Source organism: Panthera leo, chromosome A2 (assembly GCF_018350215.1).
Source record: "Panthera leo isolate Ple1 chromosome A2, P.leo_Ple1_pat1.1, whole genome shotgun sequence".
Lineage (NCBI taxonomy): Eukaryota > Metazoa > Chordata > Mammalia > Carnivora > Felidae > Panthera > Panthera leo.
The window spans coordinates 88,084,731-88,110,476 of NC_056680.1; the positions used below are offsets into that span (position 1 = coordinate 88,084,731).

The following is a 25,746-nucleotide window of genomic DNA, read 5'->3' on the forward strand; positions in this document are numbered from 1 at the left end:
TGTTAAGTAACTGGAATTTAAACAAAAACTTGAAAGAGAGAAAGAGAGAAAGAGAGGAAGGGAGGAAGGAAGGAAGCAAGGGAGCAAGGGAGGGAGGGAGGGAGGGAGGGAGAGAGGAAGAAAGTTCATCAGGTTTTTTTTTTCCAGGATTCTCACCACAGTATTTAAACAACACTTAATACTAATTTTCTTATTTGCTTCCTTTTTTTTCTTCTCCATCAAACCCTCCGTTTAGAAACCAGAGGCACCATGAGAACAGAGACCTCACCAGTTTTATTCTCTACTAGATTCCCAGCGTCTAGAAGAGTGCTAGCAACATAGTAGGAGCTCAATAATCATGCATAATGAAAGAGAGAGGGGTGCTATCGTATCATACTACCTAAAAGAAATTTTAAGAAATCCACAAATGGATTGGTAATTTTGAATTTGTGGTGCAGCTACATGTGAATTCGAGTGCAGTTATGCTTGTGGAAAGATTTTATAATTCTGTGAGGAAAACGGATCGCAGCCTTCATTATCTTCTTAAGTAATATATGACTCAATGGAGTTTAGGGACTACTGATCTTGAGTGACAAGAAACACTCTTCTACTTTGTACCCTTTTTAGTACCTGGCACCATATCACATACGTAGTAAGCTCGATACTTATTGAAAAGTGATCTGCAGAGTTTGCCTTAAAATTACAGACAGAGAAAGAGTTCCTGTCAGAGTTCTGGCAGGGGTCTGAGCAGTCTGACAACATCCTGACAGTCCATTACAGTGACCAGATGGGACCTGCCCATCAGCACCCAGGCTGGGGAGCCAGCACATCCATGAACGGGGTGATTGTTTTACTTCTGTGGTTACTACACAGCATGTGCTCCACAGGCACTAGGAACAGATTAATCACCATGAAACTAAGCAGGGGGCTGTCTACCAAAAGTTAATTTATTGGGATGTCCACATGGTTTTCAAGTGTTTACAATTTCTTAGTTTCAAGCATTAACTAAGAATAAAAAAGGTGACAATTTCCTTCTATCAATAACTTGTTTTTAAATGAGAAGTTATTTATTCTGAGATTTTCTCCACAAAGAATCAATATACAAGGTAAAGCATTCAATGGGAATGTCTTATTCAGCCATGATGTGAGTTAATAGAATTGGAGTCAGAAGGTCATGGTGACTTATAAAAGCATTTCTGCTTATACTCAACGTAAAGCAAGCAAGTACAGGATCTTCATGTATGAAAACCCTCTTGTTTTAGACTTCCTTGAGGAAAGGGAAATAACAAAGTGCTTTTCATGCTATGCAGAGAAGGGTGTTTAAATGATCCACTAAAACTTATTATATTTAAAATTACAAACTCACTTAGCTTGGTTATTTTCCTAATATAAGTGCTTAAAAATAGACGCACAGTTTGACCAATTTCAAGTAACCTAATATTCATAATCACATACTGAGTTTTCATGCTAAATAAGGAGAAAAATAATATAAAAAAACTGCATTATGACTGTTAGGTGGAAAGAAATAACGGTCACATTTATAAACATGGAATTACTTTATTAACAGTCTGCTAAAAAGAAAAAAAAAATGATCCTCCTAAAGTGTCCAGCTTCTAGCTTAAGTGTTTTTACCTTTATGTTTATCCAGTGTTTCCTTTAAAATAATTCTGATTATTATTTTTTTTTTTTTAATTTTTTTTTCCAACATTTTTTATTTATTTTTGGGACAGAGAGAGACAGAGCATGAACGGGGGAGGGGCAGAGAGAGAGGGAGACACAGAATCGGAAACAGGCTCCAGGCTCCGAGCCATCAGCCCAGAGCCTGACGCGGGGCTCGAACTCACGGACCGCGAGATCGTGACCTGGCTGAAGTCGGACGCTTAACCGACTGCGCCACCCAGGCGCCCCTAATTATTTTGTGTTTAAGTAACCAACAGAGTAGAGTTCCGAAGCAAATGTGGGGACCTAAAATTTAGCAAGGCAAGATTAAGTTGTGTTAAGTTATTCCGCAAAAATATGCAGCTACCTTATGTAGGTTATATAATGTATATATTGCTTTTGCACATTGCTTTTTCAGGTTTTTTTTTTTAATTTATTTATTTACTTTTTTGAGAGAGTTAGAGAGCAAGGGGAGGGGGCGGGCAGAGAGACAGGGAGACAGAATCCCAGGCAGGCTCCATGTTGTCAACACAGAGCCCAATGTGGGGCTTGAACTCATGAATGGTGAGATAATGACCTGAGCCGAAATCAAGAGTCGGATGCTTAACCAACTTAGCCACTCAGGTGCTCCCCTTCACTTTAAAATCCATAGGAAAACTCTCTTTTTTTCCCCAGAAACATAGTTAGTATTTTTTTTTTTTGCATTAAAAACAAACATAAATTACTTTAAACAGAAAAATTTTAAGTATTATACTGCTTTTTCCTTGAACACTGTAAGGTTAGCTAATAGATTTTTGTTGGGCTCATTAAAAGATCTTAGCTAACATAGCAATTCTTTGAACATTTTATATACAATATTTAATTTTGACACATGAGTTTCAAGAGGAATGATTTTTTTAATTAATTAAAAAGGAAAAAGATGGTTATTATCTCAAAATGAAAGTAAACTTTTTGAAGATTACTTTCAAAGATCATTGAAAAATGAATCAATTCATATCCTATACTCTCTTTAAAATTTTTTTTGTAATGTTTATTTATTTTTGAGAGAGAGACAGAAAAAGAGAGGGGGGGGGAGGGAGAGAACGAGCAGGGGAAGGGCAGAGATAGAGGGAGACATAGAATCCGAAGCAGGCTCCAGGCTCCCAGCTGTCAACACAGAGCCTGACATGGGGCTCGAACTCTCCAGCTGTGAAACGATGACCTAAGCCGAGGTTGGGCACTCAACTGACTGAGCCATCCAGGGGCCCCTCCTACATTCTCTTTTATCTAGGTTGTCAGGTATAGCTTAGCTTTGTTGGAATCAGATTCCAACAGAAATCTATGGCAAACAAGATGTCAAACAGCCAATGTTTTGTTTGAGGCTATCAACAGTCAAAAGGTAAATAATATTAATAGGAACATTAACATTCTCCATTTGGTTGTCTCTATGGTTCTAGTTTGTATACTTCAGGAATTAAATAGAATGAGGATATATAATGAGGTTGTAGGTAAAACAACATCCTTCTCAGGGCTCATTTTATGGCTTTGGTAGTAAGGCAAGATGTTAAAAGAGAAGTTTTAGCTGCATAAAAATTCAAAAATGAGATGCTAGGTCAAGAAGCAAAAAGTTTCAAAGTAGGTGGCCAAGAATCCTACAGATAATTTCACCCATGTGCAGTTACAAATACTTGGAAACTAGATATTAAAAGTTTTTTTCTTCCTTTCTGTAGAAAAGTATATTTCGTCTAAGACAATCCTATCACGTGTCCTACAAACCCCAAGGTGAGGGGTAGGTGCCAGGAAAGGAGCTTTCCTGAAACCTCAAGAAGCACTTGCTGTTGAAATGCCGTTGGTGGAACATTCTAGGTTAATGTCTAAAGGTGAGCGAGAGAACGACAAGCTCCAGTGGAAACACAGGCCAGATTCAGCGGCTATTTTGGCATCAGCCTGAACTTCCAGAGTGCATCCAGGAACGGACACATGATGGCTTTCCATAGAAAAGATGGGAGCCGTACTTGCTCAAAAATGGGATGGCATGAGGTCACCTGATGTCCTGTTCAAGAGTGTTGAGTGAAAAGGCTTCAGAAGTTAACACCGGTGAAAGTGCAATCTGTCTCAGGATAAAACACGAGAACATACCAGTCAGAGAAGAAATGTCATCAAGCTCATCCCAGAGAACTGCAAGGGAAAGATCTCCAAAAAGTGGGAATCCCCCAGAACTCACTAAGTCACTTTGGAAAGAAAAATCATCTTTAAACATCTGACAAGGACAGAAAGTCGAGAAGTGAGATCCCTCTGACAAGGACAGTAGAGCAGACATTTCTCTGAGCCCTCTCCTCCCCTCTTCTCCTGATTTGACTGAAGGGGTCACACACTGTGTTCAACAAGCTTAAGGGAGAGGAGGACTGCTAGGAAGAGACACAAAGAAGCCTCTGAACATCTCCCTGTCTGGGAGCCTTCACTCACATGGCATGTGCAAACGGGGACAGGTAGATGGAACAGAGGCTCAATTTTACATGAGGTTGAAAGTTTTATTACATTAGACGGGACATTTGAGTTGCTGGATAACAACTGTGTTACTACCAAAGAGTGACCTCGAAAACCATTGCTGCCTGCTAGAGTTACCCAACAGGTCCAGAAAAAGAAGGGGTTCCACAGAGCAGATTGAAAGGAACCGTGGGAGGTAACATAAAGTTGTTTATTATTACACTCTACAAGTTGACATACCAGTTGCTGTTAGATTAGTAGGTAAAATAAATAACAACTGTAGTCTCAGACTAAGTTTATTTCTCATTGGTCTACTTGTCTGCCTCTATAGCCCACTTGAAAAGAAAAAAAAAAAAAGAGAGGAAAAAAAAGGGAAACCAAGAAAGAAATCCTTGAATAATATGAACACAAAAGCAGTACTTAGTTTAATAAATCATCACTTTTGTGATCTGTTTGCTTACATCCTGGTCTGGACACTCACTCCACCCATGCATGGTCTGAACTGCTTCCAAAGTGAGTAACATTTTCAGATGGAAGGATCCCAACAATTCATTAACTCAGAAGTCCAACTAACGAACATAACCAAATGGAGTACTGGATTTTTTTTTCTGTTAACTATGACTCCACTTAAAAAAAAAATGAGGGGTGCCTGGGTGGCTCAGTCGGTTGAGCGTCCGACTTCGGCTCAGGTCATGATCTTGCAGTTCGTGAGTTCAACCCCTTCATCGGGCTCTGTGCTGACAGCTCAGAGCCTGGAGCCTGCTTCCAATTCTGTGTCTCCCTCTCTCTCTGCCCCTTCCCCATTCATGCTCTGTCTCTCAAAAATGAATACAGTTAAAAAAAATTTTTTTTTAATTAAGAGAGAGAAAAAAAGAGAGAAAGAGAGACTTTCAGCTTGTATATATAACTCCTGGAGTTTATATAGAGAGGGCTCTGGATTTTATATGAATTACTGCCAGGACTACTTAAGTCTGGCTGAAGTGGAGAACGTTCATTTGTAGTCAAAGTAACAGATGCCACAGAGTTTAAAATTATTTGTTTAGAAACCACAGGTCTTTAAACCATAAGGCACAGATGTCAAAATGCATTATGATGATGATGATGATGATGATGATGATGATGTCTACATGAACAGGTTTCTAATGCTTAACTTAAAACTTAATGATAAACAGATGTAAATGTCCACAGCTGACCACCTTTCTCAAGGACTATTAAAATTACGTTTTTCATATATTTCCTCTGACTCTAGAGATGGAGTAGGATGTTAAGGGCTAGGCCAGGGAAATCTAGTCTCTCTAACTCGAACTATAAGAAATATACAGACAGACAAGAGAACAACTCTGACCACTCAAGTTCTCCAACATGTTTTTCCTCCATCCTAACTGAGCCAGGATACAATAAACTGCAAGTTCCAAATACAAATGTAAACTATTTTTAATTAGCCATTTAACAACCCCCCAGATTTTGCCCATCCATCTTGAACTAGTTCAGATACCATGCACATATGACAACAGTAGACACTCAACTGATTTTTTAATGAAAACATGAAAAAGAAACACATACTGAAGTAGAACAAAAGAAAAAAAATAATCAAAAGTCAGTCACTAAAAAGTATCCCAAGTTATACTTCTATAAATCCATATAATTGGTTTCAACCTCAGAGACTGACAAAACCAAATCACAGGAGCATTATTTGGGGTATAATTCTGCTAGGATATATATTCAGTGATACTTAAGTGATATTTAGTTATTTGATTTAAAAATATATATGTTCTCTGTACATTAAATATTTAGTGGAGGGGTGCCTGGGTGGCTCAGTCAGTTAGGCTGTCCAACTCTTAGGTTCAGCTCAGGTCACGATCTCATGATTCATGAGATCGAGTCCCACATTGGGCTCCAAGCTGATTAATGCTGGGCCTGCTTGGGATTCTCTCTCCCCCTCTGCCTCTCCTCAGTGCTCTCTCTCAAAATAAATAAGTAAACTTATTTAAAAAATATTTAGTGGATAATGCTAAATACTACAACAGAGTAATTATGTAGTCTTCAATTCTTTGAGTTCAATTGTAATCTAGTCTCTCCTGACAACGTCACCCCAATAATGTTTACAATATTGAAGGGAGAAAACTTAGGGAGTATCAGGAACTTTGAAGAGATCTGCAGCAGAATTCATAAAGCCTACATTAAGTAGAGAGTCACAGAGAACTTTTATACAATGAGTCAAAGGAGAATGAGAAGTGCATGGTAAATAGCCCAGTCCCCATTCAAAGAGGGTATGATTTGGATGGGGGATATATTTACTAATACCAATGCATAATGATAATTCTATAAAAGAGGACAACTGACATTGATATTAATATATATAATTGCTCTAATAAATACAAAGAATTGTTATGTCCTCTAAGGGTGAGGAAGCCTTGGGGAGTAAAAGGCAACAAAAGGGTAAAATTAGATAAGTGCCTTCAAAATTCAGAGGAGTGAGGTGAACAAGAAAGTGAATGGCAATTTCAGGAAGCTTTAGCAAAGGCACAAAACTTGAAAGTTATTTTGAAAAGAACGGGGGCGCCTGGGTGGCTCAGTCGGTTGGGCGGCCGACTTCGGCTCAGGTCATGATCTCGCTGTCCGTGAGTTCGATCCCCGCGTCGGGCTCTGTGCTGACAGCTCAGAGCCTGGAGCCTGTTTCAGATTCTGTGTCTCCCTCTCTCTGACCCTCCCCCGTTCATGCTCTGTCTCTCTGTCTCAAAAATAAATAAACGTTAAAAAAAAAAAAGAAAAAAAAAAAAGAAAAGAACTAACAGCGCAGGTTGAGTAAATGAATGAGAGAGAGGAAGGCAGGGAAGCAGAAAATAAAATGCAAGTGAGGGAATAATGAACAGTGGATAAAAATAAGATTGGAAATCAGGTGAGCCTTAGAAATCAACAGAAATCTGGAGTTCATTCAAGTTCCTTGAAAATCAAGAACTCCAGAGTATGTAAGCAGAGAAGAAATATGGTCAGATTTTTATTTTTTTAAGAGATAATACTGACGGTCATGGTGAATGGATTAGATAGGGAGAAAATGGAGAATCCCTTTTATAAGATAAACTCACTTGAATAATGGTATTATCACTTACACTAGAGGACGATATTGAAATGGTCGCCACCTTATCAGTTTGGCTTGTCAGTTGAGGCTTTTTGCTGGGTCTGCATCACAGCACAGTTCTTTCTTTATCTAATAGTACTTCCCCACGGCCCCTCTCACATGTGTTGATCCCCAGAACACTCCCTTACAAATATCCTATAAAATAATTTCGCTCTCCCAGTTGGCTTCTGGCAGAATTCAACCTACAGCCCAACAGTAAAAATGGTTCCAGATCCACATCCTTCCCTTGGAATGGGATCTTGTTAGGCTGGTTCTGATTTTTCTATTTTGGTCTAGTGTTGGGAAAAGGAAACGTTGAACCATTGTGTATATCTATCCTGAACGTGTCCCACAGAGATCCACAGACTGTTCTCTAGCTGAAGAGAGGCCTTAGGGACCAAATGAGGAAAAGCCTACTTGAAGTGAGAGACTTCACGTCCCCACGTGTGCTGACACTTGTCATTAAGTCTATTAAATACCTATAGAAATAGTCCTTGCCCTCAAGAAAAGATCAGAATCTTATCCCTTTTACCTAAATGTTGCATCTTTTAAAAACAAAAACAAAAAACAAACAAACAATAAGACAAACAAACAAAAAACCTTGGCATACTTAATTTTTACTTTCCAGAGGAGTAGAAATACTCTGAAATATTTAATTTTTACTTTCTTCCTCTACAGTCGTACCCATCAAACCCTATTGAACATATACCTGTATCATTCATTGTAGAAGACTCAAAATCTAGGTGGAATAGAGTAAACATAATACAAAGGATATTTTAAAATATTTATTACTGAATTTTTTTTGTAAAGAATGTTACCACAGGCCAGGGGCAAATACGAAATGATGGCGATTTTTCAATAGACATGTCCCTGTTTGTACAAGAACTTTTAAGTAAACATATATCCTAAATTTTGACACTTCAATGGAATACTTTCTACAGATTTTTTTTTTAATTCGCCAGAGGAAAATATCCCTAACCAGTCATTCCTAACTCAATTACGTGTTGTAGATTGCTTTAGGTCTTGAGAGTACAAAGGACATCCTTCAGCCCCATGGAGTCCCAACATGTGTGGTTTCTTCCGCAGAGAACTTTGGATTTTTGCCGAAGGGCATGGAGCCAATGCAAACCACGTAGGTCTAAACACTGCTAAAGTACTACATCTTGACACTTTAAGTTGCTACTGTAGAGTACCTTTTAGCACTGGAGTGATTTATATAAGTTTTAAATGTAGATACCTACAAAAACATAAATTCTTTCCTTTTCCTTTGTATGCATAACCTCTTTATGAATTACACATTTGATATGATAAAGGAATATCAGGCAGAAAATCTCCAGTACAGACCCTAATTTTACAATGTGTTCAAATAACCATTTATTTCAATAATAGCATGAGGGAAATCAAAGTTTCATAAATATTTATTTTATTAAATATTAGCACATTTCATGGATGGAATGCAGCCAAAGAGAGATTTGCTTAAAATAGTCACAGAAGGAAGTTATGTTATCAGAATTTATTTTAAGCGATGATGTAATGCGCTCATTTCAGATAAATGAACTTTTTCTTCTAATCCCTGAAGGCAGAGAATAGCACAAGAACAAATTCCCTTGAAACTATGAATTGCCTTTTGCTATTACACTAAAGCTGAGACATATTTGGAAAAATGCTTTGTTAGCTATATAGCAGCTCTTAAAGCAAAACTGTGAAACTGACTAAGATTTTCCTTGGTGGCTTTCCTTAAAGGAGTCATCTTCTGCTAAGATATTTACTGATTATTGAGATATTAGTTGATACCACCAATAGGCTCTCCTATACAAATATATATTTTTTAAATCCTAAAGAAAATATATATCCTTAAGCATAAACGGAACAGAACGACAATGGCAGAATGAAGGTAAGCTTTTCAAATTCTAGCCCATATTCACTGCTTATTTACTGTAAACAATATTCAAACTATAGAATAATTATATTTTTTAAATAAGATAATCTTATGAGTTTATATTATGAGTATGTCGATTATCACATCACCTACTGCTAATATTTTACCCTCATTGTTTCTTCTAGAAACATCCAACACATGCATACACATTTGCATTCAAACACTACTTCTTTATCAAGTCTGAGCACTCACAAGAAACATCTCCTTTCAGGGTTTGGGGGTGGCTCAGACAATTAAACGCCCAACTCTTGATTTTGGCTCAGGTCATGATCTCATGGTTTATGAAATGGAGCCTCATGTCAGGCCCTGTGCTGACAGCAGGAAGCCTGCTTGGGATTCTCTCTCTCTCCCTCTGTCCCTCTTCTCTCTCTGTCTGTCTCTGTCCCTCCCCAGCTCATGCTTGCGTGCTCTCTCTCTCAAAATAAATAAATACATTTTTAAAAAGATCTCCTTTTCTTTTGGTGGACCTCAAAAATGTACAGAAGAGCTACTTAAAAATTAAATTATTAAAAGGCAAAAAACACTGTTTCTGATGCAGGCATTAATTAAGCAATATTAACACATATGGAGACAACTATTTCACCTATGTAGACTAAGCCCTTAGTGTTGATAATATTCAAATAACTGAGCAACTAATATTTAGTTTTTAAAGCATTTAAAAATCAGAGGTTTAAGTTCAAGTGGTCATCGTAGGTGACAACTGTTTGAAGCTTCAAAGTCCTACAGTGACTTGTGAACGACTCTTTTGGAATGGAAAGAATTCTCTATTAATTCAGTACTGGGGACTATTGACCTGAAATCTTGTTATGGCTCCTAGTATTTTGTTTTTCAATGCTTCTGAAAAAGAAGAAAAAGAAAAACCAATCTAACATGTCTCGTAGATGTAGAATGAATTATATATTATGTCTTCTCATCAGTCATTCAATCCTTCCAGTCTTGGCATCCATCTGGGCTTGCATAGATATTGATATTTGCTAACGTACTTGCTGATCATAATTTATAAGGCCTAAAGGATGGCACTCTTTCCTTTGAGAATTGTGTTGCTAACTGAAAAGGTAAAGCACAGCAGCAGCTGCCTTTTTTTTTTCAATAACTAGCATATATTTTCTTTCAGTGGTAGATTATACTTAATGAGGCCATAGTTGAGGTATTAATAATCCTCACCTTCTGAGGGTGCTTGGGCCATAGGAGAAACCTATTCAGTTAAGAAATAAGAATGTGAAAAAAAAAAAGTGTGGTGTTAAAATGCCACCTTAGTCACACTGTCAATTTGAAATATGGTTATTTGTTAATTGAAAGTTAACAAGAACTTAATTTACAATTACTATGAATATAAATGTTAACCCTTGACGAATAACTCATTTGGCAGCTTTTCAGTCTAAAACATTACATTTCTCTTGTATAATCCCTTTCATTTATATTTTCAAACGTTCTATTATTACACTTATTCACTGTTAACAGAGAACATGCATATGTACTTAAATCCACAAAACTCCAAAACGTACATCAAAAGCCAGGTGTTCTTCTAACATGTTCTTTTTGGATATGTAAATGACCTAGTGCATTTGAAACTGAGTCACTTAAAATAAAAGAGGAGAATGGCATAGATGGAAATAAATGCATTCAGCCTTAAATATTTATATATATCTTTATATATAAATAAACTGACCTTCTTAAAGTTTTTGTTTAAGTCAACCAGACTGAGCAGGAAGATGTGGTCCTTCGCTCCTACAAGCAGCCTGCCCCTCTCCTCATCCAACAGAATGGTTTGGAAATCTAGTCCTTCTGATGAACCCAAAAACGGAATGCAGCTATTTGAAAGCAGCAAGTCTATGGGAAAGTAAAAGGGGAATTGAAAGAAAGAAAACATTAATTAGTAAAATATTTACTTGCCTCAATACATACATTTCTGCACTTTGTAAATGCATACATACAGCATGCATGCTCAAATTTAGATAGAAGCAAACAAGATACAGTTTTTTAGCACATAATCATTTAGAAATCACTGTGATTTGTTACATTTCATTTTACTGATACAACACTCATCTTACATATGAAAAATGCAAGATATTAAAATGCGTATTTTCAAAGCAACTGAATGCAAAATATTTCACTATTCTGTCCACCTTCTTAAGTTACAAATGAAAGCATCAGTTTGAAACTGATTAAATAAATCAATATATGCAAAGTAAACATGAAACTAAGTGTATGATAAAACTTACAGCATTTCTTCACCCCCTACTTTTGATAAACACATCACTATGTTTGGAGGATTATACGGTTCCTATTTCATGCATTCAGGGAGTAAACAAAGAAGCCAAATCCAAGAAAATGGATTCTGAGAGATATATGATCCTGAACCAGTAAAGAAATCAAAATAGTAAAGCAGGAAGGGACCTTGAAAATCAATTAATACGAATTCGTGATTTTATAAATGAAGGTATTTAACTCCAGCAAGGTGAAGCCATATGCCTCAAGTCTCAAAATCAGGTGATGGTAAGGTTGATAATACAGCCTCAGTCCCAGTCTCCATTCTCTTTGACACTTGTCTGTATGTCCTAATTCTTTTTTTTTTTTTTTCACTTACAACTGTGATATGGATAGACCTATTAAATTTAGGTCCGGGTTTACAGAAATACAAATCTTTCAACAGATTTTGCCTCAAATACTTATCATACCCTTTCATTTTCTATAGCCTTATAATATTAAATACCAATATAATAATAATACCACTCATCACTCATTAAAGTCCATTATATGTTGATGGACTTTGAAACTAAATCATTATTTTCAAGTAAGTCATTATTAATTGATGAGAAAAATACAAAGAGGCAATGTCTCAGAAACAGGTAACAGGATACTTCCAAAATGTATCATGGCAATTTTCAACCTCTGTAAATGGATATATGAGTCTTTTAAATTTAAAGCCTATATATTCCACACATCAACTGTGGGCTCTATTGTTACTCCATATTTTTGAGTATTCCCTTCACTCTTTTCTCTAATTTACAATGGTTACATGTTATTTCCCTTATTCATCACGATAGATTTTGGTCTTAGTTTTGACAAACCCAAAGGCTGTATGCTGAAGAAGAAGATATGAAATTATCTGAATTCTCGAGTGTGGTCTTACTAATGCTTATCAATCTTGCTTTATGTATACTGGATAGAATTCTGGATATAGTAACCCAATACTAATTATTTCCTCTCAAGCTAAATATGACTTCAGTAGTTTTTCAGACCAGAGACCCATGGAATAATATTTTTTAGCATCTCCAAATACAGTAACCCTATTTTTGTAGGCTAATATCTGATAAACAATCCATACTAACTATAAAGTAGAACTGAGGAAAGAATAATGGAACCGAGTGGATAGATAAGACAGATATGATCTAAAGCCTTAACAAAAGAAAACATTTCACACAAACCCTTATTCACTGAGGTGATTTGGTATGTTCCATGACATTTCCACTTGTTTAACAAAGAATAAAATGGGCAAAATGGAAAAAGTATGCAAGGGGCTCCAAGAGCATATCTTGACCCAATTAATAGAGAAAAGTAGGTTATATGATATACATCTTATTATTTCAAGTGCCCATGGATAATAATCAACTATTTTGAACCATGCATTTGCAACGTTCATTAACAAAAGGAAACATGGGTTAGCCTAATGAGTGTGAGATTTGTGTCTGGACCACTTGGGACATATCCCAGCCTCACAAACCTAGCTGTGATCTAGGAAAAAAAAAAAAAAAAAAAAAAAAAAAAAAAAACTTAACTTCCCCGTGCCTCAGTTTCCTCCTCTATAAAATGGAGATAATAATATAAACGATTAAATAAATCATGTAGGTGTGAGGACTCAAGGACTTAATGATGAGCATTAGTATGGTGCCTGTCACATAGTAAGTGCTATGTACTATCAGTTATTACAATGATGATGATGTATTTTTTAAACTCTATACAAAATGTATAAAAAGGAAGACATAATATTTCCCAACTCATATAATTCTTAGGATGATCAAAGGAGATAACTTTTTTAAGGTTCTTAAAACAGTACCTTGAAGATAGGAAAAGTTCAGTAAATATTAACTTACTTTGAATATGATTATTAAATTCCAGTTTGAGCCAAATAACTCTAATAAAGAATAGTATCTCATCTCCCTTAAACCTGACTTGTGAAGATGAGAGGTTCTCTGTATTCTTTTTACAGTATTGGACTAACATTAAAAAGCTATTCAGTCCAAAAAAACTTATAAGAATCTATTATATTAGGTATTGAGCATGTAGTTAAGGGTGTGGTCATGCTAAGCCCTGCATTCAAGGGGCTCACAGATGAATATACAAGTAGAAAGGTATACAGAAAACAGTATAGGCAAAGTACATTCTAATACAAGTATACACAAAGGAAATCTTTCGAATAATTAATTGTGTGTCACTTTACAAAAGAAGATAACAATTGACAACAGTGTTGAGGGACGAATGGAATCTTTTCAGGAAAGATATAAAGAAAAATGTTTTTTTGAGGCAGAAGAACACGAGAATGTACAAGTGCATATATCATCATACGTCACACTCACCCAATACATTGTTAATATGTCTCCTACTCTGCAGTGTGAACTCCTTCAGCACAAAGACTATGTCTAACTTATCTTTGAATCCCCAGCACTAGCTCAGTGTCTGAGACAAATTAAGTACTTATTAAATATTTGTGGAATTGAAGTAGTTCGATAGGCTAGAACATACGGAATATATGAGGCTGGACGTAAAGGCAGCCTTGAGATAACCAGAGCCTAAAATGGCAGGCTGGGGAGTTTGATTATCATGGAGGTAACTGGAAGCCACTAAAATACGTTATGCAGAAAAGTGACAAAGACTTTAACTGAGTGTTGAAAAATAAGTCTGGCTGCAGTGTTCAGGATGGATGAGAATTGGAAATGTAGGAGAAGGGAGACTACCCAGAAGTTCCTGAAAGATGGCAAGTCCCTGAATTATGGCAGTGCTACTGAGAGGAGCAAGATGTTTAAGAATCTTGCATCTCATTTGTTGTTTCTCCTGGTACAGCAAGGAAAACAAAGTTGAGGTAGTCATTTATTTTCTTTAACCACAACCAATTCTATTGGGTTTAGTTTCAGATTTGACAAGGAAAAACAGCTGCAAAAATAGTGACTAATGTAAAGTATTATCATTTCAAAATGATTTCATGTTGCCTTGTGACAATGTTAGCATCAAAATGATTAAAGCATGCTCCGCCAATCCTTTGTAGCCAAACAAAATAATTAGACTTAGGCATTACATATGAAAATTTCTCAGGCTGACGCATACATTTTGAACAGACCTTGGGACAGGGATTGGAACAGGTTCCCTCTTCCCCCAACAGCTTATCTTTCCTGCATTTCTGCCAAACCAAGCAAAGTCATTTTTGTTTCCACAGGATCATCAAGTAAAGCCTGGGGGAACGGGAGGGGGCGGGGGGGGGGACAGGGGTTGGAAGAGGTTAATTCCAAAGCCGGCATCTTCACACCTAAAACTGATATACTCCCGGGAGAATTTTAGAGGAATCAGAGGTGGATGCTGGCTCTGTAGGCTGGAAACTCATGAAAGTTAAAGACCAATAATTTGGCAATAGATTTCCGAGCTTTATTTTTTTTCTTCTCCTGAACTAAAAATTTTCAGCCATGTGATTTTTTTTTTTTAAACGTCTATTTATTTTTGAGACAGAGAGAGACAGAGCATGAACAGGGGAGGGGCAGAGAGAGAGGGAGACACAGAATCTGAAACAGGCTCCAGGCTCTGAGCTGTCAGCACAGAGCCTGACGCGGGGCTCTAACTCACGGCCCATGAGATCATGACCTGAGCCGAAGTTGGACGCTTAACTGACCAAGCCACCCAGGCGCCCCAAGCCATGTGATTTTTAAGACTGTCCACAGTTACAATCCTTTGGAACAGAAACTCTGTTCTGTCCCCATTGGGGAGGGGGGTGAGCATGTTGCGTCACACAGCCATTCAGAGGAGGCCTGCCCAATACGTACTTAGCCAGCCTCGCCTCTCCTCAGATGACAGTAGCGTTTACCTCTAGGTCCTCAATGCATTCTTTGTTCTTTCTACCTAAATTTACGGAATTCCGTTAATCACTCGTTCGAACTGTTCTTTTAACAACTTGTTGGTCTATCACCTTCTCAGTTTGTAGTGTCATTCAATTTCCCACGTCCTCAATTTCCCACTCCTATTCTAGCAATACACTTTTGGAAAAGTTACAGGATGATTGTTTCTGAAATGAAATGAAGATAAGATTATTAATTTATTCCACTAGTTTGAATATGGAAATCATTCCTGTGATAGATTTTTATTTGAATGATGACACAGACAAGATGTTCATGATCTGTGATCAATAAAATGCTGCAGAGCAACAGCACGGTTCTGAGTATTAAAAACCCTATAAGAAACATGATTTTTCATGTTTGTATGTACATGTGCCTTTTTCTGAAGGGTATGTCCAGAATCTTCATCAGCATCTCCTGATATCTCTCCAAAAGCCACAGAGAAAATGTATATTTCCAACATGTAGCTAATAACCATTTAGAATAACTTCCCATTTCTTCACTATTTAGAATCACTGCTCGGCACAAGGAAGCAAGTCACTACCTTTATAAAATTTGATGATGAAGGCAAACAATGGACTCACCTAAGACCACCAGGGGCTCTGCACATGATACAAAGACTCTGATAACAAGTTCCACTCTCAGGATCTTACAGCCTAGTGCAGAGGAAATGCTAATCCACATCAAAAAGGAAAACATGCTTGTGACAAAAGACAACAGTAGCAAAAGTCACAGACTGTCAAATACCTTTAATAGTAAAATGGGAAGAAATTCCCATTTGCATTTCTTTTACCAAGCCAAATAATGCCACTTCAATTCTCTCACCATTATGTTGGGTAGAGACACTGCATGGTCTCTAAGCTCCTTCTAAAATGCCTTCGAGTTCTACAGCATTAGAACCTTATGCCTAACTTTGTTAAAATTAAAGAGCTATCAGGTAAACTATCATTCACCTCTCTATTCCTGGGCATCACTCTGTTCCTTGGAACAGATCGTCTCTAACCTTTGGGGAGAGCAGGAATATAGCATAAAGCAATTCCAACTAAAGGGAAATTCTATCAATAACCTTTGTTGGACTCACATGTGCCAATTCAGTGAGGTCCAGAATGGTTAAGGAGGTTTCACAAAACCAATTTGCTCTTAATGGTGCTGTTTGTTCAGCAACAATGAAACTCCTCACTCACAACCAGATGCCCTTCCATGTGAGGGGAAGGCTAAAGATCCCATAATCCCTGTTCCGATTTGAAATAAACATTTGTTCTTAAAAGAATTCTTTGTATCTCCCTTTTAGTGTCACTTAATACAATTGTTCATTCAGCCTGAAGAAACATTTGACCTGACAGTCTACATTCTTCCTCTTCACCTCAGAAAGGAAGGGAGTGGTTAGTCACATTGAATCTAATAAATTTAGGTTTAAGCAACACAGACTTCCTCAATGTTTGACTGTTAAATGAACAAGATCCCATATCCCTGAAATAGCATTTATTGCCAGAAATGTTGAACTGGGTGGAGTTGACCATTTCTCTCACAAGAAGACTACATAGCTAAAAAAAAAATGGCTTCCCACATCCTTTAAAGAACACTTAACAGAAAGATTTTTTGAGAAGATAATCCAAGTTATTAAAGCTAGAATTTCATGGGGTAAAAAGAATATCACCTTTGAGGAAAGTTACTTCCCAATCTACTCCAGTCACAGGAGTAGAATGCCTCAGCAGAGAAAGTTTACAACCAAAAATGGCCCCAGTTCAAAACCGAATTGGCTTTCCCTATGGTCTCAAGATATTCAGCACAAATGCTTACTGCAACCACTCCTATTTTTCCTCAAAGGAAATAACCATTATATCAGTAAGGCTGTTCTGAGGCTTCTTGAAATATGGTCGCATCTCCAGTGTGTTCTTTGCAAAGCTGTTGTAAGTAAGGAAGTAAAGGAGTTTTTATTCCTGTCTTCCCCATAAATTCAGCTTTCCTCCCTTGATCTCTGAACCCCCAGGGCTTTCATGTTGTTAGTATCTAAAGACTTCTTCTATGGAATTCCTTCTTCCCATAGTTTCCAGAAATGTTTTGGCTACCAAACCATTACCTCACCCCCCACCCCCCAAAAAAAGCCTGTTCTCAGTTTGGGTCAGGAATTGAGTAAAGGCAACAAGTTATTCAGTCCAAAAAGAAAACTAGTCCCTAATACTGTGGCTCACTGAGTTCCTTGGGCTCTCTGTGAACTTGTATTTGCTTCTCTAGGTTCTGGTACAAGGAAAGGCATGGATTCTGTTTTGGAATCAAGCTTTGGGAATTTAACTCATCTTAAACTGGCCCCACTTGACTTTCAACTGGTTTTCTGAAGCTTGAGATCATATGAAAAAATTTTGGTTACGAAGATAGCTGACTTCCACCTATCAAAAATACAAATTAGTCTCTATTTATGTACACTCAGTCTCCATAGCTAACTGCTGAAACAATATCCAATATATAAAGAATAATATTCAAACCTAAAATCCTTACAAAAGACTACTTCAAAACTATAGGTGTGTATTATATTATCTTTATACGTTCCTAGGTGAGAAGTCCAACCCTGTTCTCTTCCCACAAATGCAAGTCCAAGTCAGGAAAAAAAAAATAAAATTTTCATTTGCTCTTCTGCAATGGAATGTTGAAGATCATTCTGCTCATTAGGTCTTAGAACATTGCCTATGTCAGTAATAAATCAGATGATACCATGTAGGGAAACATAAATTAGAAACAAATAAAGCCTATTATATCATCAGAGCTTTGTTCTTGCCAGGACAGGATGTGGAAAGGAGTGTGGCAATTTTACACTGTCACATTTCCATCTACATCCATGCTTTTAAATTACAGGTTTATTTTTATTTGGCTAGCTTTCAATAGCAGATGCTTTATATAATCCATCACATGTGAGATTCATAATTTATGATTATGAATCCTTTTAAACTCTTACTTTGAAGGAGTCCTTTTAAATGCTCGAAAGCTTTGCTATGATCATTTTTCCCACTGACCTATAAAAAAAGCCTAACGTTATAAGTACCTAGTACATTTCCAGAAAACCAGTGTCATAATAGAATAAACTTCCTCAGAAGAAAGGATTCTGATTTGACAATTATTTTCTTAATGGCTTTCAAGGTCTTGAGAGTATCTCCCCTTCCAAATTTCAAGGAATGTTTAAAATCAAGACACCATGTCACAAATTAATACGGATTTATTTTCAATCAAGTATATAAATTTAATTTTTACAAAACTCAGAAAGCCATACCTTAGTATACCATCAGCTATAGATTCTAAACAGCAAGACAAATAGGATAGGAACAAATAATTCTTCAAGTTAAGATGATGATGAATATACAGAACAAAGACTAACAACATTTTTGGAAAAGAACAATATTTTATAACGATATTTTTAAAAATTAATTGCATCCACCAAAATTAAGTATATGCACACCAAAAAGTAAAGTTAAAAGGCATATGTAAGCATCTGTCTCCTCTCCCATCATCTGTCTACCTCCAAACCAGTTTAGTAGTTTATTTTCTATTCATTTTTCTGTTTCTAAATAATATGTATACACTACTATCTTTTAGAACATTATTTTCAGACATTTCTACTGAATTCCTATTGACAGAAATTGAGAATTTTAGCTTTCTGATACCAACTCTTTCCCTTTAACCAAAGTCCTGACATGATTATAGGTCTATTTTTATGAAAAGCTGTATTCAATGGTTTCATTATTAAACAACGTAAATACTCTTCCCTACTTAAAAAACTAGTTCTCTGATTATACTTTCTTTCTTGGAAAAAAATCTGTTGCTTTAATTAATAATTTCCAAGTTGTGACATTTACTTAGTTTTGTTTAAGATCATGATTAAATATGGGGCACCTAGGTGGTTCAGTCGGTTAAGCATCCCACTTCGGCTCAGGTCATGATCCAGTGGTTTGTGAGTTCGAGCCCCGGGTCGGGCTCTGTGCTGACAGCTTGGATCCTGGAGCCTGTTTTGGATTCTGTATCTCCCTCTCTCTCTGTCCCTCCTCTACTCACACTCTGTCTCTCTCCCTCTCAATAAATAAATAAATATTAAAAAAATTAATCATGATCAAACCTTTCCACAATTCCTGAAAAGGGCCTGCATAAAATTTTCATATGAAATTCTGTCGGATTATTTTTTATCTCCTGGAGATGTCTCCTGGGCCGTTTCTTCTTCTCCCTACAAACTAGACTGGCTGTTCTCTCATCAGAGGGACAGCTTTCTCAAACTTCCTTCCACCTCTCTCCTACTACGAATCCCAACTTTCCTAGATCCCCTGTCTTCTTCCTTGACTTATTTTCTTATTCTGATGAGCACATCTCCAGAAACTTAAGAAATGGTGACTGAGACTTAAATTTTTGAAATTTTACATGTGTAAAAAGGCCTCTAATTTATTTTTATTAATAGGTGGGCTAACTATAGAATTCTGGGTTGACCAGCATTCACCCTTAGTGATCTGAGGCATGTGAACACTATCTTCCAGTTTTCAAAGTCATGATTGAGAAGTCTCATGTTATCGTATCCCCAGCCTTGGAACGTGTCTTTTATTGTTTCTGGAAGTTATATGAATCACTTCTTCACTGTTACTATTATGAAGTTTAAAATAATTGGACTGAACATGTCTTGAACTTTGTTTTTGTTGGTTTGATTTTGTTGTTTTTCACTTATCATGCCGGGCGCTCAGTGTGATATTGATCTAAATTTTAATTTCTATTGGCTCAAGAAACTTTGAGTTTGGCTTTCATTCCAAACAAACAGATGACTATTATCTGTAGAACTTTTCTCGAGGTTTTCTCCAGAAAGGGTCCTCTCCCCACATGCCCAAGGTAGGTAATCCAGGTAGAGGTGTGCAGAGAATCCGTGTCAGAGTATGCACACAGACTTCCAAAAGGGAGATTAAAAATACAGTCATGGAATAATGTTCTCCTGAATTTCAGGCAGTGTTTATAGAGCATAGGCAATGAAATAATGTTTTCCATTTATAGTTTCCTATAAATGTTTTTGTCTCACAAATTATTAGATCTCTGCTCCTGACTTTGAGATAGACACCTAAAACCACACTCTTCTCTTATTTTTTTGTATTTTTTAATGTTTATTTTTGAGAGAGAGACAGTGCGAGTGAGGGAGGGGCGGATAGAGAGGGAGACAGAATCCGAAGCAGGCTCCAGGCTCTAAGCTGTAAGCACAAAGCCTGATGTGGGGCTCGAACCCACGAACTGCAAGATCATGACCTGAGCCCAAGTTGGACACTTAACCGACTGAACCACACAGGCACCCCGCACTGCCTCTCTTAAATCACAGTTCATAATTTTCAGTAGCCTGCTTGCTACTGTCATTTTCCCCCAATCAACCGATCTTACTGACTTCAATGACTTAATGACATGACCTAGTTCCCAGGCTCAAAAAATCAGAATTGTTTTTAGTTTACCTTCCTTGCTCCCTTACTCTTTTTTCCTGTATTTAAATAATTGGTACCTCTAAGTCTATTTCACTTCCTCACACCAACATCAAGCTAAATTTAAGTCTTATAAATTTGATCATGTAAATTTTCTATTCTTCCCCCTCAAATATTTATTCCTATTGTAACCCAGGCCAAGATGCGTATTATTCCTTCTCTAAATTACTATACCTGATTCATAAATAGCTTTGTTCTATGCCCTTCTCCTTCACCTATGTCTACCACATGATGCTATCTATTCTTTTTTTCCCCTAAATCACAATTAAGTTAGGTCAATTTCATGATCAAAATCCTCCAATGCCAACATACACTTCATTCAATAAAGTATAAATGTCTTCCATCAAAGTTCCATTTCATACCCAACCTTCTTCAACATTCTTGAATGGCATTCATTTAAAAAATATCCTAATACTATTGAATTAATATTTTTGCAATTATTTTGTCCCTTAAAAAAACTAGAAGCTCTTGCAGATAAGAATAATGTCTAAATCAATGCTGTAATCCATCACTATTTCTTGCACATAAGAAGTCTAACAAATACTTAACTAATGGTTTTCAAACTAGTGATTCTTATGTATGTTGGTTTACCTGCCTCCCATCTAAATCAGAATTTATTACAACCATATGAATAATTTAGAGAGGTTAATGTGCCATTAAGAGACCCAACTGTGGCTCTAATGGTTTGCAGTCATTAAAGGTTCTGGTTGTTATCTCCAAATGCTTGGAAGGGGAGCAGGTGGGGAAAAGAGGAAGAGGTCTGAATAAGAACACTCTAGAACAGCACTTCTCAGGATTTAACAAGCTTTCAAATCAGCTGGGATTCTTGTTTCTCATTTAGAAAGGGGTCAGGGAAATGAGATTGTACATTTCTAACAAACTCCCAGATTATTCTGGTGCTACAGATCATTGAACCAAAGCTGCAGTAAGAAAGGCTAAAGTACAACATGGCCCCACTTCACTGAAGAGAAGAGCTGAACTCTTCCTTCTTCTCCACACTAGAGTTTCCCTCAAACATTTAAAACATGGTGTGTGTTAATTTATGCAAGATGGCCAGATTATTTTTTTTCCATTACAATTGTACATTGGTCAAATGTGCATATCCCTTACTTATTCTAACAATCTAATTAACTTAAATTATAACTAACTTAGTTGCTATAAGTGATAAATGACCTGCTTAATTTAAACCAATGATATATGAACTTTCCCCCCTCAGTTCTCTCATACAAGGAAGGGAAGTGCGTTCATTTAACATGCATTAACCTGGAAGGAGATGCGAAGATGACAAATTATAATTTATTATTGACTTTTAGGTAAATGTCCTGTTACCTGCAGCAGCAGAAATTGTACCAGAAATGCCTAAATATAATTGTATTTGTAAAGACCTTCAATTTTTACTTCAGTTAATTCAATTACGTACTGTTTGGACTCCCTTTGAAGCCTGTCATGATATTCAATTTGTGCTTTGTGACATTCAAGGAACTTTCCCTATTTTATCCAATTTGATCTTTGAGGAGAACTAGAGGATTATCACTAATTTCTAGATGAGAAACCTAGACTCAGAAAGAGCAAATCTTCATCCTAATGGTGGCTGAACTGTACATGCCATAGAAAGAGCTAAAATTGAGGTCTTCTGAATTGAAGCCCTGTTGCCTAATACAGCTATATTTTATATTTGAAGAGTTAGCATTATTTAGAAAAACAAGATTCTTTTACAAAACAATTTTAGTTACATTTTTACACAATATACCTATTGCTGAAATATTTACCTTATTTTCCAGACTGTGCCTGGCTCACTGTGGCTTTAGTCAAATAAACTTCTTTATGAGTGTCATTCTTTACAAGTAAAAAGTACTTAGTTCTGATACATGCCTCTTTTGAATTAATAGGATTAAATCAGCCAATTTAAAGGACTTTTACAAAAATGCAAAATATATATTACTAGTTTTAAGAAGCACAGAGGCATTTGTCAAATTTTCTGTGAAAAAAAGACCCAGTGGCATTCAGTTTTAAAATGTCCTTAAATTGGGTGCCTGGGTGGCTCAGTGAGTGAAGAGGCTGACTCTTAATTTTGGCTCAGGTCATGATCTCATGGCTTGTGAGTTTGAGCCCTGCTTCAGGCTCTGTGCTGACACGCAGCCTGCTTGGGATTCTCTCTCTCTGCCCTCTCCCTGCTCGCACGCTCTCTCTCTCTCTCTCTCTCTCAAATAAATAAATAAACAAACAAATGTTTAAAAAAAAAAATAAAATGTTCTTAAATTTATATTTTTACACATGTATTGAAAGAATCTCATTGTAAAAATTCCCTTAATAAGACCTAAGGAAGTTGAGCCACATTGTAGGTAAGTAAAGTCCTAAAACAAGCAGTTGTATATACAAAATTTTATCTCAATAATTTATACAATAGTAATCCCACCACATACAAGATCTGTCCAAAAAGAACTTTTTTAATGGGGTGCCTGGGTGGCTCAGTTCGGTTAAGCTTCCGACTTCGGCTCGGGTCATGATCTTACAGTTAGTGAGTTCGAGCCCTGTATTGGGCTCTGTGCTGGCAGCATGGAGCCTGGAGCCTGCTTCGGATTTTGTGTCTCCCTCTCTCTCTGCCCCTCCCCTTGTCATGCTCTGTCTCTATCTCTCAAAAATGAATAAACTTAAAAAAAAAATTAAAAACAAAGAACTTTTTTAACTAAAAAAAACTTGACAGCGTTTAATCCCAGAAAAAAATTGCCTTTACTTAAGTATAGTAAACTTACAAGTTTACTTACAAGGAAGTAAGTATGCATGTTTATATGCATAACCAAAGACACAACCAAAGTATCCCTTGATCTAGCCCTCTTTTACCCTGCTGGGAGGACATTGCTGACCTTTGTAGATCTCAGTGAGTTTTATATCCCTTCTTAATTCCAAGAACACTTTTTGCATGATATTTCTGTGGTAACATTAAAATATGTATTATTTTACATTACTGTGTAACTTCTATCACTTTGTGAACCTCCACAGGTCAATAATATTTAGAACAGTGCTCAAATACAGTGTTAAATAGATTTTAATTGCTATTAATTAATAGGCTTGGATGCAGGCAAATTGTAGTATAAATACTATTGAATTGAAAAGCAGGAGACTTGGATGTTTGTTGTTGTTGTTGTTGTTGTTGTTATTGTTGTTGCTGTTATTGTTTTAATTATCTCTTATGTGATTCTGAGGTTATCTCTTCTTTCTGAGTTTTCTTTCCAAATGTTTATGCCTCAATTTTCTAAACGTTGATAGTACTTACAACCTGTATCACTATATCAAACAGTAAACACATTCCTCCTTGAACATAGTTTTAGAACTGCTTGACCTATCTTTCCATCTAGACAATAGCTGACACTGACAATTATGCAGATAATAGTTTATTATGCAAAATGGGCCACTTTCATTAACATGTTTTTTAAGGTGTTTTTTAAATTTATTTTTTATTTTTTAAATTTATATCCAAATTACTTAGCCTATAGCGCAACAATGATTTCAGGAGTAGATTCCTTAATGCCGCTTACCCATTTAGCCCATCCCCCCTCCCACAACCCCTCCAGTAACCCTCTGTATGTTCTCCATATTTAAGAGTCTCTTATGTTTTGTCCCCCTTCCTGTTTTTATATTATTTTTGCTTCCCTTCCCTTATGTTCATCTGTTCTGTCTCTTAAAGTCCTCATATGAGTGAAGTCATAGGATATTTGTCTCTCTCTGACTAATTTCGCTTAGCATAATATCCTCCAGTTCCATCATTAATATATGTTTTAAAAGTAGCCTATTTTAGAGAATAGAATGGAATTTCATCAATATTTTCTTCAATAAGGTATGTCTTGTCTTGCATCTCTCCTGAATCATCAATTATTTCTCTACTAGATTATTTCACAATTAGCATATAAATATGGTGTTATTTAGTTCGTGAAAAAAAAATCTCTTGATTTTATTTTCCTTCCAGCTACTACTGTCCATGTCTCCATTATAAAAAAATCCTTGGAAGAATTATCTATAATTCTCTCTAGTCCCTGAGCCCATGTTCTCAGGAATCCATCCTAATTGTGCCATGGCTCCCACACTCAAAGACACTACTTTTATCAAGGTCAACAATGAACTTCTGTTGTTGAATTTAATGTGAATTTTTGCTTGTCATCTTTGAAGAAACATTAGCTGAATATGACTTTGCTGATAATACGTTTTCCTTTACTTTCTTCATTGACTTCCTGTATACTACAAACTACTGATTTTTCTCCTACATGGTTTCTCTGGGCACTTCTTTTCAGTTCACTTTGAGGCTCATTTCCCCTTTCTTTACTTTCTTGGCTTAAGAGAATCCCAGAACTCAATCCTCCAAATTCTTCTACATCCCTTTGTTATCTCATAGAGTTTCACGGATTTAAAAATTTCTATATGCTAACTGCCAAATTCATATCTCCAATGACATCTCCCATAAACTCCAGAAATTATGTACTCAAACGCCTTCCTGGCATCTCATTTAGACATCATAATAGTCTTGTCTTCTCCAACAAATATGTCCGCTTGATTTCCCCCCAAAACCTACTTCTTTCACAATCTTCACCATCTCAACTAATGGTATCTCCATCCTTAAATTAAAAAAAAAAAAAAAAAAAAGATGGAGTCAGATTTGACTCCTCTATCTTCATGTCTGATCCATCAAAAAATCCCATTGACTCTACCTACATATCATCCTCTTCTCCTACCTCACTGCAACCAGTCTGGCCCACAGACCATCATTTCTTACTGGCATTATTACAATATGTCTACTTCCCTGACCTCCCCCTTTCAGTGTATTTACAATACAGAAACCACAATGATCCTATAATAATAAGAGTCAGATTATGTCACCTCTGGGCCAAAATTCTCCAGTGAATTCCCAACACACAGACTAAAAGCCAATGTTTTGACAATGACAACAGTGAAAGAATCTAATCTTTTTCCTTCTACCAACTCTCTGATTAAATTAATCTTCTTTCCTTTATC

The 25,746-nt window shown here is 36.5% G+C and overlaps 1 protein-coding gene across 1 annotated transcript in view; it reads right to left on the minus strand.

Annotated features, from left to right (window-relative positions):
* SEMA3D (semaphorin 3D) overlaps nt 1-25,746 on the minus strand; it is a 197,273-nt gene that overhangs the window by 95,479 nt on the left and 76,048 nt on the right. The window contains exon 3 of the mRNA XM_042916694.1: nt 10,831-10,991. Coding sequence (XP_042772628.1) covers nt 10,831-10,991 — 161 coding nt within the window. The remainder of the gene's footprint in view (nt 1-10,830; nt 10,992-25,746) is intronic.